The following is a 15638-nucleotide window of genomic DNA, read 5'->3' as shown; positions in this document are numbered from 1 at the left end:
TGTCTACCTCTAGTTGAATTTAATTTGTCATCATAACCTGTCCTGATACTCAGCTACATTATGTTTTTTTGGAAGCTTCCACTTAAGTTTTCACATTTCTTATTAAGTTAAATGAAATTCTCAGTTTTGGAAAACAAACATGCAAACAAAGCAAACTGAGTTTAACTTGCCCTGTGTTTATGTTAATAAGAGAACTGTTTCCTCTGATTTCAGTTTAAATATAAACAAGGCTACCGCAAGCAAGTCGGCCACCATATTGGATTCCGGAGTCTGCAAGATGATCCAAAGCTTGTGTTGTCCATGAATGTAGCCAAAATGCAGAGTGAAAGGGAATACAAGAAGGACTTTGAGAAGTGGAAAACCAAGTTCAGCAGCCCAGTGGACATGTTGGGAGTGGTGCTGGCCAAAAAATGCCAGGCCTTGGTCAGTGACGTGGACTACAAGAACTACCTGCACCAGTGGACCTGCCTGCCTGACCAGAATGACGTTGTTCAAGCTAAAAAGGTTTATGAACTACAGAGTGAGGTCAGTTTCTACTAAATCTCATAGTTTATGTAGTACTTTATATCTCATATGAGTAGCCATTTAATCATAGACAGACTGAAACTAGATAAATTATTATTGAATATCTAAAATGCATCTGTTTGTAATGCATAGAATCACTTCGGTCAAGGGTCTAGATGAGGTTGGAATTTTGATGGCTTGCTTTGTATTTTCACAGAATTTGTATAAATCTGACCTTGAGTGGCTGAGAGGCATAGGATGGAGTCCCCTGGGTTCTTTGGAAGTAGAAAAGAACAAACGGGCTTCAGAAATCATCAGTGAGAAGAAATATCGCCAGCCTCCAGACAGAAACAAGTTCACCAGCATTCCTGATGCCATGGACATAGTTCTGGCAAAGACAAATGCCAAAAATAGGAGTGATGTGAGTAACTCTTCAGAAATAAATAAAAGAAATTATAGTGCCTGATACCTGGTAGGTGCTCAATAGTATTTGCTTAATAAATTAGTAGAACAGCACAGCATCGCATCACACAGCATAATGTTTTTTTTTTTGGTTACTTCATTTGAATTATCAGTTACCCTACACTGGATCATGTAAAAATGGGTTAGTATAAATTTTGTCACCCAAATCTTGCTTGCTTATTTATTTATCCAAATCATAAAGAAAAAACTATTGAATGTATTTTTTTCTTTGAAACTTGAGTGCATTAAAGACCCAGATTTTGTTGCGATAGAGTATATCAGAGGGAGATATTCTGAGTACCTTACACAGGCACAGTGGAAATGTCATAAAGAGTATATAGTTATCTATTTATCTGGTGGTTCCCAACCAGGGACAGTTTTGTCCCACAGGGGACATTTGGCAGCACGCAGAGACCTTGTCATAACTTGAGGGTGGCATGCTACTGGCATCTAGTGGATAGAAGTCAGGACAGTTCCCTCACAACAAAGAATCATCCGGTATACAACACCAATAGTGCTGAAGTTGAGAAACTCTGATCTTTCCTAATCAGAAAGGTTAGTCCAGAACCAGGGTAAAGGTATATGGAAATTCACAAGCCTTGGTTTATTGTAGTCCTGAATGTCTTTAATTGGCTCCTCTGGGTTACATGGACCATAGTAAGAATGTTCAGGAAGGAGAAAAGTGCCAACCCCTCACACCCCACACTACACACCTCAAAGGGAAATTGATAAGTCCAAGGAACCAATGAGACTTTAAAATCTTTTTATATTGAAATAATTTCAGGTATACAGAAAAGTTGAAAATAGTACAAATAATTTATGTATGTGCATCTTTATACGTATATATATCTTTCACCCAGATTCCACAATTATTAGCATTTTGTCACTTTTGCCTTTTTCTTTCTTCCCTCCCACCTCTTTCTCTTAGCTCTGTGTGTGTGTGTGTGTGTGTGTGTGTGTGTGTGTATATGTATGTGTATGTGTATAAGTTGCTTCCTGATGCCACTCTATCCCTAAATGTGTATTTCCTGAAAATAAGAACATTCTCTTAGATAACCACAGTGCAATGATCAAAATCAGGAAAGTAGTGTTGAAATAACACTAGTCTACAGAATTTACTCAATTTTACCACAAGTGTCCTTTATAGAAAGTAAAAAATCTTTTCTGATCCAGGATCCAATCCAAGACCACACGTTGAATTTACTTGTCATGTCTTTAGTCTCCTTTAATCTGAACTGGTTCCTCACTTCTTTGTCTTCCAAGTCCTTGACATTTGTGAAGAGCACAGGCCAGTTGTTTTGTGGAACCTCCCTAAATTTGGTTTTGTCTAGTGTTTCCTCATGATTAGATTCAGGTTTTGTATTTTTGGCAGGATAGCGCATGTTGCATCCTCCTCCATATAGGCACATAATATCAATCTGTCCCATTACTGATCATTTTAACTTTGATTACTTGGGTGAAATGGTGTCGCCAGCTTTCTCCACTGTCTGGTTACCATTTTGGCCTTTGTAATTGATAAGTATCTTGTGGGAAGATTCTCTGACAATGTAAACAAAGTTTTTCATCAGACTTTCACCCCCTAGTTTTGATAAATCAATGAGATTTTCGTTTGGGTCCCTCTGTCTTCTGTTGAAGAAAGACGGATGATGACCCCAAGATATAAAAGAGGCTTTGATAAATCTCATACAAAATCCTTTGGGGGAATCCTAATCCTCCCAAGTAATTATGAGGTATAACCATATAATAAACCACATAGGAAATGAGACTCCCTAATATATAGACATACCCTGAATATGTCATCTTTTCAGAAGATAAGGGCTGTCCCCCAGTTAAACACCAAGGGAGACTTTCACAATCCAACAGGTGGAGAACTGCTGCTCCATTTGATGATGTTGGCAAAGGCTTTAAATACTTGGGTTGATTTCTTACAGGCAGGTTAGTTGTAACTTTGAAAAGGTAATCCATAATCTATATTTTTGAAGGCAGTTATGTCTCAGATGAGTCAAAAAATACTATATCTATTCTCTGCTTATGTTATCTGCTTATGCTATTGTGATGCTTAATTTAGATGAATCAGTAATACTGTTTGAAGTTAACTGTGTCACTCACTAATCTTATAGCACCACTGAAAAACACTTATTTCTCATTTTAGAGACTTTATAGAGAAGCTTGGGACAAGGACAAGACTCAAATCCACATCATGCCTGATACACCTGGCATTATTCTGGCTAAAGCAAACTTAATCAATACAAGTGATGTAAGTTTCCAAATTCAGCGTGTGTTTTCAGAAAGCTCATTTTATTTTTATTTTTTAAAATATTTATTTATTTTTATTTGGTTGCACTGGGTCTTAGTTGCAGCAGGAGGGCTCCTTAGTTGTGGCATGTGAACTCTTAGTTGCGGCATGCATGTGGGATCTAGTTCCCCGACCAGGGATCGAACCTGGGCCCCCTGCATCAGGAGCGTGGAGTCCCAACCACTGCGCCACCAGGGAAGTCCCCAGAAATCTCATTTTAATTGCGTCTAAGGCAGTGAATTTATTTTGAATACTTGAATCATGTTAATTAACAAACTAAAAGTGACTTAGAGTCCTCATTTAGTGGTTTTAAGCCTGAACATCCAAATAATTGGCACTCCCTATGTTAGATAGAGTTGGAAGGATATGCTCTCTGTTCATTGTAGTCCATTATTATGCATGTTGTTATAACATAATGGTTTGTATAGCTCTTCCCTATGTGGATAAGAACTTCTTGGGAGCAGAGACAATTCATATTTGATCTGCAGTGCTTAGCTAGTATAGTGCCTGATATACATGAAATTCAATAAAATTTAAATGAGTGAGCATAAAAAACTCTTGCACACACACAAAAAACTCATGCACCAAAAAAAAAAAAAACTCATGCCGGATAATTTCATTTTTATTGTCGTCATGGCATAATCTCCTGAAAATAATGGATGTAAAAATTAATATTTTAAAGACAAGTTCTAAATTCCAATACAAACACTTTAGCTTAAATAATGTACTAGAGTAATGACACAAAGGACTAAAATATAAAAACAAGTCCAAGATCAATAGGCACTTTAAACAATCTGGTTTCTAAATGAAGTGCATTAAATTAGATTCTCAATTATTTAATTATGTAACAAATCTGAAGAAGCACATTATTTCTCTTAAGCTTTTTAATTCAGTATTTAAACTTTCCTCAAAAAATCTTACATTTTAAAAATTATGAAGGACTTTGTTTCTTACCTAAAAATATGTATCCTACTTTTGGACAGCCCTATATTGTGAAATAGACTTTGTTTCACAATGTGTTAGCTACGTAGTCCTTTAGGTGTGATTTTCCCCCACTAGAGGTGTTAGATGGGAAAAGGCATTGCTCTTGGGCTTCCCTGGTGGTGCAGTGGTTGGGAATCCACCTGCTAATGCCGGGGACATGGTTCAAGCCCTGGTCCAGAAGGATCCCACATGCCATGGAGCAACTGAGCCCATGCGCCACAACTACCAAGCCTGCGCTCTAGAGCCCGTGAGTCACAACTACTGAGCCCGCATGCCACAATGACTGAAGCCCGCGCACCTAGAGCCCATGCTCCGCAATAAGAGAAGCCACCACAATGAGAAGCCCACGCACTGCAATGAAGAGTAGCCCCCGCTCGCTGCGAAAGCCCGTGTGCAGCAACGAAGACCCAAACGCAGCCAAAAATAAATTAATTAAATAAATTTTTTTTTAAAGGCATTGCTCTTTTCTAACAAAATCTTCTAATGAAACATTCAAAGTTAATTGGAAAACAGCACCTAAATGATAATTTCATTTCATTTCTCTACCAATTTACTTCTGTCTATCTCATTCTCATAAACATTTGGGAAGAGATGACATTTAATTTTATTGATCTAAGTAATTGAAGAGCTTTCAAGTTTAAAACAGGACCATCAGAAATCAATAAGCATAATTTCCAATTACATTTGAGTATTCTAGAGCACATATTGTACTATCCTCATGAGCTCTTAAAATATTTAGCACGTTGGATTCATTATGATGCAGACGTTTATGGAAAATAGCTTTTTTCAAAGTGATTTTCATCTCTTAACAGAAACACTACCGAATGGGTTATGAGGAGCTGAAGAAAAAAGGTTACGATCTTCCCGTTGATGCCATACCACTCAAAGCAGCAAAAGCATCCCGAGAAATTGCCAGCGAAGTAAGACTTTCTCCCTTGTTTGTATTGATTGGATTGCAATTTTCACTTCAGAGCAGTCTCAAGTTAATATTAAATTGAACACAGTCCTCTAAGTAACAAATTGAAACATAGTGAAATGATCCCAGGGACGCAGTGTGAGATGAGGATAAATTCAAGGATGCATTTATTATGTATGGAATTTGTAGGATTTAGCCTTTAATCTTTACTATCAAAAAAACCTTAAATCTGTGGCTCTCTACCCTTGGTGATATTTGGAATATATGTTCTCTGTAATTTGCCACAAAGATAGTAATATAAGTTAATCTTAAAAAGAATAAGACATGATTTCTTTTTGTTTCCTTTAGTACAAGTACAAGGAAGCTTTTCGCAAGCAGCTTGGCCATCACATTGGAGCCCGGGACATCAAAGATGACCCGAAGATGATGTGGTCCATGCATGTGGCCAAGATCCAGAGTGACAGGGAATACAAGAAGGACTTTGAGAAGTGGAAGACCAAGTTCAGCAGCCCAGTGGACATGCTGGGGGTGGTGCAGGCCAAGAAGTGCCAGGCCTTGGTCAGTGACGTAGACTACAAGAACTACCTGCACCAGTGGACCTGCCTGCCCGACCAGACTGACGTCACCCATGCTCGACAAGCCTATGACCTCCAGAGTGATGTGAGTATAAGATTTTCCTTTGGCCAACAAAACACCATGTCTGCTTACTTAAGTATCCAAGTTCCCCCAAAATGAGGGGAGTTGAGTTTATACAACTGAGTTCTACCTCCCTGGACTAATGCCCACTCTCTATCCAGTCACACAGACATCTGAGAGCATCATTATTTCCATAAAGAAAGAACCAGCAAAGCACTGATTGCTTTGATGGAAACCTCTAGATTATTGATCTAGTAGAGTTGGGTCATTCTCTATGTTCTGTTTAAAATGTTTTTCAAAATAGGTTTCTAATCTGAATATTGGGTGGATTCACAAGACATAGCAAAATTTTTAAATTTCCCAAGAATCCAAGCATTGAAATATATAATATAATACAATGTATTATAATTCAAATTTTTATTTCTTTAAGGCATATCATTATGCTGATGTTTAGTGGTTTATCACTTACAATTTCAGAATTTGTACAAGGCCGACCTTCAGTGGCTCAAAGGCACTGGCTGGTTTCCTACTGGCTCTCTTGAGGATGAGAGGAACAAGAGAGCTACCCAGATTTTGAGTGACCACGTTTACCGCCAGCACCCAGATAAATTCACATTTTCCAGCCTTATGGATTCCATCCCAATGGTTTTGGCAAAAAACAACGCTATTACCATGAACCACGTAAGTCCTTTTTTTACTTGAGCGGGGTGTCAATTTTTGTATGTGTGTATGTAAACACTGAAATCTGTTTTGATAAAAGAAAAATGACATTCAATTATTTTGCTTGGTATTAAAGTGGTTTTTAAGTAAGTTTTGTGCTTCTTACTGACATGAGACACCTAGATGTAATGGTGTCACAAGTACTGACTCACAGAGTGGGCTCTCTTTACTCTCATTAAGAACCAGATTCATCACTGGCCTGTACTAGTCACATCCTTTTTTTGTTTCTTTCAGCATCTCTATACAGAAGCTTGGGATAAAGATAAAACCACTGTCCACATTATGCCAGACACCCCTGAAGTTTTACTTGCTAAACAAAACACAATAAATTACAGTGAGGTAAGCAATGTATTCATGGTGCATGATATATTTTTTCTTGCACTGCACTTTATATATCAAACTTACGATGATTTATGTCTATTTCAGAAACACTATAAACTTGGCCTAGAAGAAGCCAAGAAGAAAGGCTATGATATGCGGATAGATGCCATTCCCATCAGGATGGCCAAGGCCTCCAGAGACATTGCAAGTGAAGTAAGTGCACCTGTAGAGTTCTTTGCTCAGCTTTGGCTCAAAGATTTCTTTCTCTCTCAAAGATATGTAGTAGAGCAAGTAAGCTATGAAGTTAAGGTTCTAGCTAACAGTTTTTTGTAAGTAAATAGTTTAACATAATGGTAATAAAACTCTCAACATAAAGGTTAACTTCTAGGTATGGCTGAGTCCACAGCAACATGCATTTCAAAATACTGTCTGTTCCCTGCTGAACAAAAGCACTGGCTACTTGACTATCGCTCAGACAGCCTTTTGGCTTTTCCACATGATGTGTACTTATATACAATTGAGCTCATCATAGGATCCCCTCCAAACCCAGCCCATTCATGCCCTGTAAACCAATGAACCTGTAAGGGCTGAAGGAATGGGACACATTATTCTATTTAAAGTCTAACCATCCATGCGCACCATGTGTTTATCTCTGCATCCTGTGATTGGCTGCAGATATTTACTTACTTCAAAATATGGGTTTGCTCACGTTTCTAGAAATGTTTGTCCTTCTATTTCTTTTGTCTGTGAAGTCAAAAGCATATGTTCCCTTTATATCCAAAATATGGGAAGTAACTATCATACTTTAAAAACAAATGTTCAACGATCACAGAATGGTTAAAAGTATTAATATATACCAATATAATGGAATACTTGCTGTCATTAAAATTCATGTTTGTAGGGAATGTATAATGACACAGGAAAATGCTTATATAATAACTGAAATAAGCAGGTACAAATCCATATACAGTATGACTCCTAATTTTAATCTCTCTCTCACACACACACACACACACACACACACACACACACACACACACACAAAGCCGTTTTCATCAGCGGTTATCACTGAATGGCAGAATAATGTCTTTTTATTTTATTTTGTGTATACATATACAAGCTTTATTTTCGAAATGGTTTACAAGATGCAGACACACATATTATTTATATTTCAGGGGGAAACATGTTTTTAATGAATAGGAAAATCTGAGCCTACTAATCATTTTATACTAAAAGTTATACTAGGTGACTATCAGTATTTTTCTTCTTCTAGTTCAAATACAAAGAAGGTTATCGTAAGCAGCTTGGCCATCACATTGGTGCCCGAGCGATACGTGATGACCCCAAGATGATGTGGTCCATGCATGTGGCCAAGATCCAGAGTGACCGGGAGTACAAGAAGGACTTTGAGAAGTGGAAGACCAAGTTCAGCAGCCCAGTGGACATGCTGGGGGTGGTGCTGGCCAAGAAGTGCCAGACCTTGGTCAGTGACATAGACTACAAGAACTACCTGCACCAGTGGACCTGCCTGCCCGACCAGAACGACGTCATGCACGCTCGGCATGCCTATGACCTCCAGAGCGACGTGAGTACTGAGGATCATAATGCCGTGCAAAGGTGGGAAATCAGTGAATTAACACCCCTTGGATAAGTGGCACCAAACTCACCAGCCCCTGCAAGTGGAGCATAACATTTCTTCTTTTCCTGTGAGTGTTAAATGTCAAACCCTCCAGACCGAAAAGGAATATTGTCTGATACCCTGCCTGTCCACCAAACTACGTTTTCAAGAGTGTTCTTACTTTATTTCATATCCTTCTGATGAAATGTTTTCCCAAACCAGAGATAAATATTTATTGGCTATTTGTATCAACAGAATATGTACAAGGCAGATCTCCAATGGCTGAGAGGCATCGGCTGGGTTCCCATTGGCTCTTTGGATGTGGAACAATGCAAAAGGGCAACTGAAATTTTGAGTGATAAAATCTATCGCCAGCCTCCAGACAAATTCAGGTTTACCAGCGTGACTGATTCTCTGGAACAAGTGTTGGCCAAGAACAACGCCATCACTATGAACAAGGTGAGGCTTCAGAGTTCAGAGAACCAAGGTAGGACTCCTAAAGCTAAACCAAAGGAAAAGAAGCATGATCAGGAGAAGAAAGAAATAGAGCAGTGAGCAACAAAAGATATCTGTCTGTTATCTATCTATATCTATCCATATCTGTCTACCTAATGTCTATGTCATTTATATTTTAACATTTACTTCAGTAGTTATTTCGTAGTTCTGATAAAATGGTACATTTTTATGGAAAATCATCTCTGCATAAAAGATATTCTGAATTTCCTTTTGTAAGCATACAACTCAGAGTATAAGAAGGCACTCATACATATATGTTCTACTGTGAACTGGTTACTTTACTTGAAGATACGTGTAAAATACATAATGTGTATAAAATATGTAACCTTTTGTTATTTCTCTTTATAAACTTCTTGTGGCCTTGAAGTTCCGATTAACAATACACTGAAGTTTTTTCCTGATGACATTTTATATTTTCCTTGCTAGCGTTTATACACGGAAGCCTGGGACAAAGACAAGACCCAGATCCACATCGCACCAGATACACCAGAAATTACGCAGGCAAGAGTGAACAAAATCAACTACAGTCAGGTGGGAGCAGATGCTAATTCTATGACATTTGCATGGTGTTTCATATTTCAGTTAATCCATTCCATGGTGATGTAATACTAAATGACAACTTTGTAAAGAATGTCTTTTCTTGCTCCGTGTGAATACCAACTCTTTCATTTCTCGCTTACCTAAACATCAGTCTTCAAGTAACACATCATTTCGGAAGTGCAAGTTATAAGAATGAATGATTTAAGCAGTAACCAGAAGATTAATTAGACCTTCCTTTTTTATTAATTTAAGAAATTAGCAATAGACCAAAATACGTTTATCTCCTCCTTATGCTACATAGCTGTGCTAAGTGTATTTGCCACATATGACTGATTTTTCCTAAATTGTACTTTAGGGTCAAAATTTAAGATTTTTAATGTACAAGATTTAAGTCAAGGATTAAAATCACAGTACAGTCAAATAACACTGAGAGACAGACAGACAGAGACAGAGAGGATCTGTCAATATATAAATATATTAGCAAGCCCATTTCCTGTTCAGTTTCTGTGAGCATAGAGCCGTGTGCCCCCATATCCTAATCACAGATGTTTAGGCTGAGAGGTCAGTCTCCTCTAGTGCAGGAGTCCCCGCCCAATAGGTCGTCATCCTGCCTTCGCTTAAGTGTTCTCGGTGACGAGGTGCTTATAAATCTCATAAATCAACCTATTTGTTCTGGAAAGTTCCTTTAGAAGATGCTTTTCATGTATTGGGTCAATGGTTTCTCTCTGTAGACCCACATAACCCTCTAAGACCATGCAGAACCAAACTGTGCCAACTCCATAGGCACTGTGTGCCTGCGCTGCCACTTCACCCCAGGTTCTCTTTATAATCCAAGCATCCCAAGCTCCTGGGCATTCCTCACATGACACCCCTGCTGGAATGTGACTCTCAGAACCAAACAAAATCCTGCGAGTGAGGAATGACTAGTGTAGGGTACAGCCGACATTGCATTTCCTCTTCTGGACATTTATCCTCCATTTCTGCACTCTGTGCCTTGGGGCTCCTTGGGGCTATGTCAGTGCTGGTGTGCGTGGGACTTGGGCTCAACCAAAACCCTAAGACAACTTACATGGGCTTAAACTAGGTTTCCTCTATCTTGTATTTATACATTTGGCAACTTAAATCTCAGTTCAAAGATTGACATTTATCTCTCTGCATGTTTTTCTTAGAATGAGCCTATTGGTTTAAGCCTGTGGAGATTTTTGTGACTCTAAGATTCTGTCAGATGATGTATTAGTTATTTCTTCCAGCTTTGTGCTACCAGCAAGGAAAATATTGTTTCTTTGACAGCATAAATCAACAGCGTGTTACTCTTCTGCAGAATATAACTGAGAGACTTTAGATTGACTAGCCACCACCTTAAGTCATTTTATTTTTCAGGGGTGCAAACTATAATTTTAATGCTTATATAACTAGCTCTTAATTGTCACCCCAAACTAAAATTGTCAAGTCCCACTCTGAAATCAAAATTAAGTGAATTTTCAGCTGAACCTGCACTATAGGTCCCATAGTGTTACAGGAAAGCGTGTGCTATATGAGCAGATATTTTGAGAGACAAAGGGTCCCTGTAACTAGCCACTCAGCATTTCTGGAACTGTCAACTCTGTCTTTGCTGCAAAAGCTCAGAGATGTTGTATGTTGCCCCTGGTTTGAAGAGGCCCAGGAAGAATGCCTGAACCGATTGCCTAACCCGCCTGGTCTGCTTTCTCTGACTATTCTCTGTCAGTTTAGTTCATTTCTATTGTGTTTCTTTCTCATTTAGGATAGGAAGATACAATGCAAATTTGATGATGTCACTCTTCCTCAAAGATTGTTGTTGGTTTCCCTTTTCCTATAGAATTAAGGATAAAGTTATCTTAGCACCAGGCCTTCATAGCCCGACTCCCGATTCTTTTCACTTCTGTCCTGCCACTTCCTCTGGCACTGCCCCCCCGGGCCCCCCCACCACCACCCCGCCCCTTGACGCCCCTGCACTTTCACTGCCCCGTACTTTGATTCATGGAAGTTCCTCTGCCCTTGACCACCATCTTAGTCTATTGAAACCATATTTATCACTCAGGGTCCAATGCCAAGGCCATGCCCTCTGAGGAAACTTCCTGATTTTCAATTCAGAATAAATTGCTCCTTCCTAGAGCTCGTTCTTTTTTTTTTAACATTCAATTTTTTTTTTTAATATTTACTTATTTATGTATCTATTTGGTTGCGTGGGGTCTTAGTTGTGACAGGTGGGCTCTCCAGCCATGGCTCGTGGGCTCCTTAGTTGCGGCAGCCAGGCTCCCCAGCTGCGGCCCCAGGGCTCCTTAGTTGCAGCTCTCTGGCTTCTTAGTAGCAGCATGCAGGCACCCCAGCTGTGGCATGCAAACTCTTAGTTGCGCCATGCATGTGGGATCTAGTTCCCTGACCAGGGATCAAACCCAGGCCCCCTGCATTGGGACCGTGGAGTCTTGTCCACTGCGGCACTAGGGAAGTCCCGTGGAGCTCATTCTTAATAATATGGTTAAAACACCTTTCATGGTCTGACTTTTTGGCAGCTTGTTCCGCAGGTTATCAGTCTTTCCATCAGTTCTCCCAGAAACCCTGAAGATGGGAGAGGCCTCATATTCATCTTTGTTTCCCAAGTACCAAGCACAGTCATGGCACAGAGTCAGTGCAGAATAAATGTGGATCAAATGAGTGTCCCTTCTGTCCACACTTTGCCACCTTAGGCCCATGAGTTTCAGCTTAATTTTTCCAGTTCTTTCCAAAACTGATTCATTGTTATAACTAAAAGTTTTAAAACCATGAATAATATCTGTATATGGTTAATGTAACATAAGTTTTAAAATAAAAAAAACAAAGGTGCCATATTCCATATAGGTATCATGCTTAAGTCTCAACTTCAGCCAAAACCACAGAAAGCTTAGAACTATCAAAAGTGACATTATTACAGACACCTACCCGTGTAGAACTTGGTGAATTATTTTAGTCGTCTGTCATTTTTGGATATGAATGTCAACCTGTAACTGATTTTGTTTTTTGCCGAAATTTAGAGTCTGTATAAACTCGCCAACGAAGAAGCAAAGAAGAAAGGCTACGACTTGCGAAGTGATGCCATACCGATTGTGGCAGCCAAGGCCTCCAGGGACATCATCAGTGATGTGAGTTGTCAGTTTTACTTCTAGTATGTGGTCAGTCTGAAGTGACATTTTCACTGAATTAAATCTTCTAAAAGAACTTTCCTGGCCCTTTGGAAGTATATCCTGATGTATTTGTGTAGGGTTTTTCAAAAACCTAGTTTTGAGGGAAATGAAAAATTTGATGTTTACAGAAAAGTTTTATAGCCACTAAGTCACAGTATCTTCAGTGAAAGCAGATCCACCAAGAACAGAGAAAGATCCATTCATGTGGAATTTGTTAGAGTGTAGCTGCAGGCTTGGAGATGCTTATATAAAAATTGTCACAGTGCTTATAGAAAGTGTGACTCATAAACTTAAGTTCTCCCAGTGAGAATCAGGGCCTAGCTTTATATAGCATTTTAATATACAATATTCAAAAAATGCATATGACACTTGCCATTACAATTCACCCTTGTAAAATCATGAAAAGAAGGCAGTTGATCAGTGCCAGACTAGCCCAAACTTGCACCCTTAACACTAGCTCCTGGCTTGTGGCTTGTGACTCCCAGAATAAAACCATCATCCTTCCTGGTACCTCAGGGAATTCTTGAGGAACAGACCACTGCTCTAAAAATGAAGACCCACTATTTGGGAATATGGTAATATGCTGCTCTTTATTTTGGAAGATCATATTAGTGACTCACTTTAGTTTACGTATGTTGTACCTTTCCTACAAATGGATATATGCCAATAATAATATATAACAAAATAATAATAACCAAGAAGTGTTGAGAAATCTGTGCTAAGAATATTATATGCATTATGTCACTTATTTTTCATAATTACCCTAGGATGTAAGATTGTGATTATCCCTGTTTTATGCGTTGCTTAAGCAACTTGTCTAAAATCAAACTCTTAGTAGGTGATGGAGTTGAAACTCCAAGCAACCTCATTCCTTCCCACTGTACTATATTGCCTCTGCTGACTCGTTTATGCTTTCTCACTCAGTTATCTTTGAGACTAGAAGCATGTATTTTGGATAATTGGCTCGGATTCCAGGACAACGTCTTTGGACATGGAATAATAACAACACTGTTGGTCCATGAGAGATGAGAACCCATGACTTTATTAGGAGCATGCTCTAAGCAACTGGGCTGCTAGGTCAGCTTCCCTAGTATAACCAGTTTCCAAAATGATGCCCCGATTTGCCACCACCACTGAATGCCTGAATCCATTATGAAACAGGAAATTCTCTTCTGTTGCTACTGCAAGTAGTCCTTGACCTTGACTTCATCCTCAAAGGAGCCAGACACTCATTTTACTACTTATTAAACACATCTTGTCACCAAGTGCATCTCTTTTCTGATGTACTTTTAGTGCCTAACCCATTTCTCCAAGTCCCTTGGTCCACATGGCCTCTCCACTGTGTGCATTTGCTGCCCCTGGAACTATTCCTTGTTACCAGGCCATAGGTGATTTGGGGTATACACTACAATTATATGAATTCCATCTATTTTATTACCTCTATAAGCTTCTAGGGGAAAGGTAGGATATTGCCTTGAGTTAGTGCTTATTAGCAAAAGTCAACGTACAACAGCGATATAAGCAAGATGATTTTGTACAGGCTTGTGACCTCTACGAGCTTAAAATAAAAATCTAATTTGTGCATTTTCATCTCAGTACAAATACAAAGATGGTTACCGCAAGCAGCTTGGCCACCACATTGGAGCCCGGGACATCAAAGATGACCCGAAGATGATGTGGTCCATGCATGTGGCCAAGATCCAGAGTGACAGGGAGTACAAGAAGGACTTTGAGAAGTGGAAGACCAAGTTCAGCAGCCCAGTGGACATGCTGGGGATGGTGCAGGCCAAGAAGTGCCAGACCTTGGTCAGTGACGCGGACTACAAGAACTACCTGCACCAGTGGACCTGCCTGCCTGACCAGACTGACGTCACCCATGCTCGACAAGCCTATGACCTCCAGAGTGATGTGAGTATAAGATTTTCCTTTGGCCAACAAAACACCATGTCTGATTTCCTAAGTATCCAAGTTCCCCCAAAATAAGGGGAGTTGAGTTTATACAACTGAGTTCTACCTCCCTGGACTAATGCCCACTCTCTATCCAGTCACACAGACATCTGAGAGCATCATTATTTCCATAAAGAAAGAACCAGCAAAGCACTGATTGCTTTGATGGAAACCTCTAGATTATTGATCTAGTAGAGTTGGGTCATTCTCTATGTTCTGTTTAAAATGTTTTTCAAAATAGGTTTCTAATCTGAATATTGGGTGGATTCACAAGACATAGCAAAATTTTTAAATTTCCCAAGAATCCAAGCATTGAAATATATAATATAATACAATGTATTATAATTCAAATTTTTATTTCTTTAAGGCATATCATTATGCTGATGTTTAGTGGTTTATCACTTACAATTTCAGAATTTGTACAAGGCCGACCTTCAGTGGCTCAAAGGCATTGGCTGGTTTCCTACTGGCTCTCTTGAGGATGAGAGGAACAAGAGAGCTACCCAGATTTTGAGTGACCACGTTTACCGCCAGCACCCAGATAAATTCACATTTTCCAGCCTTATGGATTCCATCCCAATGGTTTTGGCAAAAAACAACGCTATTACCATGAACCACGTAAGTCCTTTTTTTACTTGAGCGGGGTGTCAATTTTTGTATGTGTGTATGTAAACACTGAAATCTGTTTTGATAAAAGAAAAATGACATTCAATTATTTTGCTTGGTATTAAAGTGGTTTTTAAGTAAGTTTTGTGCTTCTTACTGACATGAGACACCTAGACGTAATGGTGTCACAAGTACTGACTCACAGAGTGGGCTCTCTTTACTCTCATTAAGAACCAGATTCATCACTGGCCTGTACTAGTCACATCCTTTTTTTGTTTCTTTCAGCATCTCTATACAGAAGCTTGGGATAAAGATAAAACCACTGTCCACATTATGCCAGACACCCCTGAAGTTTTACTTGCTAAACAAAACACAATAAATTACAGTGAGGTA

The 15638-nt window shown here is 39.2% G+C and overlaps 1 protein-coding gene across 1 annotated transcript in view; it reads left to right on the top strand.

Moving 5' to 3' along the window:
- NEB (nebulin) overlaps positions 1 to 15638 on the top strand; it is a gene marked incomplete at its 5' end in the record, with an annotated part of 219214 nt that overhangs the window by 73584 nt on the left and 129992 nt on the right. Inside the window, 15 exons of the mRNA XM_079925461.1 lie at positions 214 to 525; positions 722 to 925; positions 3119 to 3223; positions 5059 to 5166; positions 5511 to 5822; positions 6276 to 6479; positions 6753 to 6857; positions 6945 to 7052; positions 8113 to 8424; positions 8713 to 8916; positions 9400 to 9504; positions 12543 to 12650; positions 14289 to 14600; positions 15054 to 15257; positions 15531 to 15635. Coding sequence (XP_079781587.1) covers positions 214 to 525; positions 722 to 925; positions 3119 to 3223; positions 5059 to 5166; positions 5511 to 5822; positions 6276 to 6479; positions 6753 to 6857; positions 6945 to 7052; positions 8113 to 8424; positions 8713 to 8916; positions 9400 to 9504; positions 12543 to 12650; positions 14289 to 14600; positions 15054 to 15257; positions 15531 to 15635 — 2808 coding nt within the window. The remainder of the gene's footprint in view (positions 1 to 213; positions 526 to 721; positions 926 to 3118; positions 3224 to 5058; positions 5167 to 5510; positions 5823 to 6275; positions 6480 to 6752; positions 6858 to 6944; positions 7053 to 8112; positions 8425 to 8712; positions 8917 to 9399; positions 9505 to 12542; positions 12651 to 14288; positions 14601 to 15053; positions 15258 to 15530; positions 15636 to 15638) is intronic.

Source organism: Stenella coeruleoalba (genome assembly GCF_951394435.1).
Source record: "Stenella coeruleoalba genome assembly, chromosome: 6".
NCBI classification, from domain to species: domain Eukaryota; kingdom Metazoa; phylum Chordata; class Mammalia; order Artiodactyla; family Delphinidae; genus Stenella; species Stenella coeruleoalba.
This window is presented reverse-complemented; position numbering and strand designations above follow the sequence as displayed.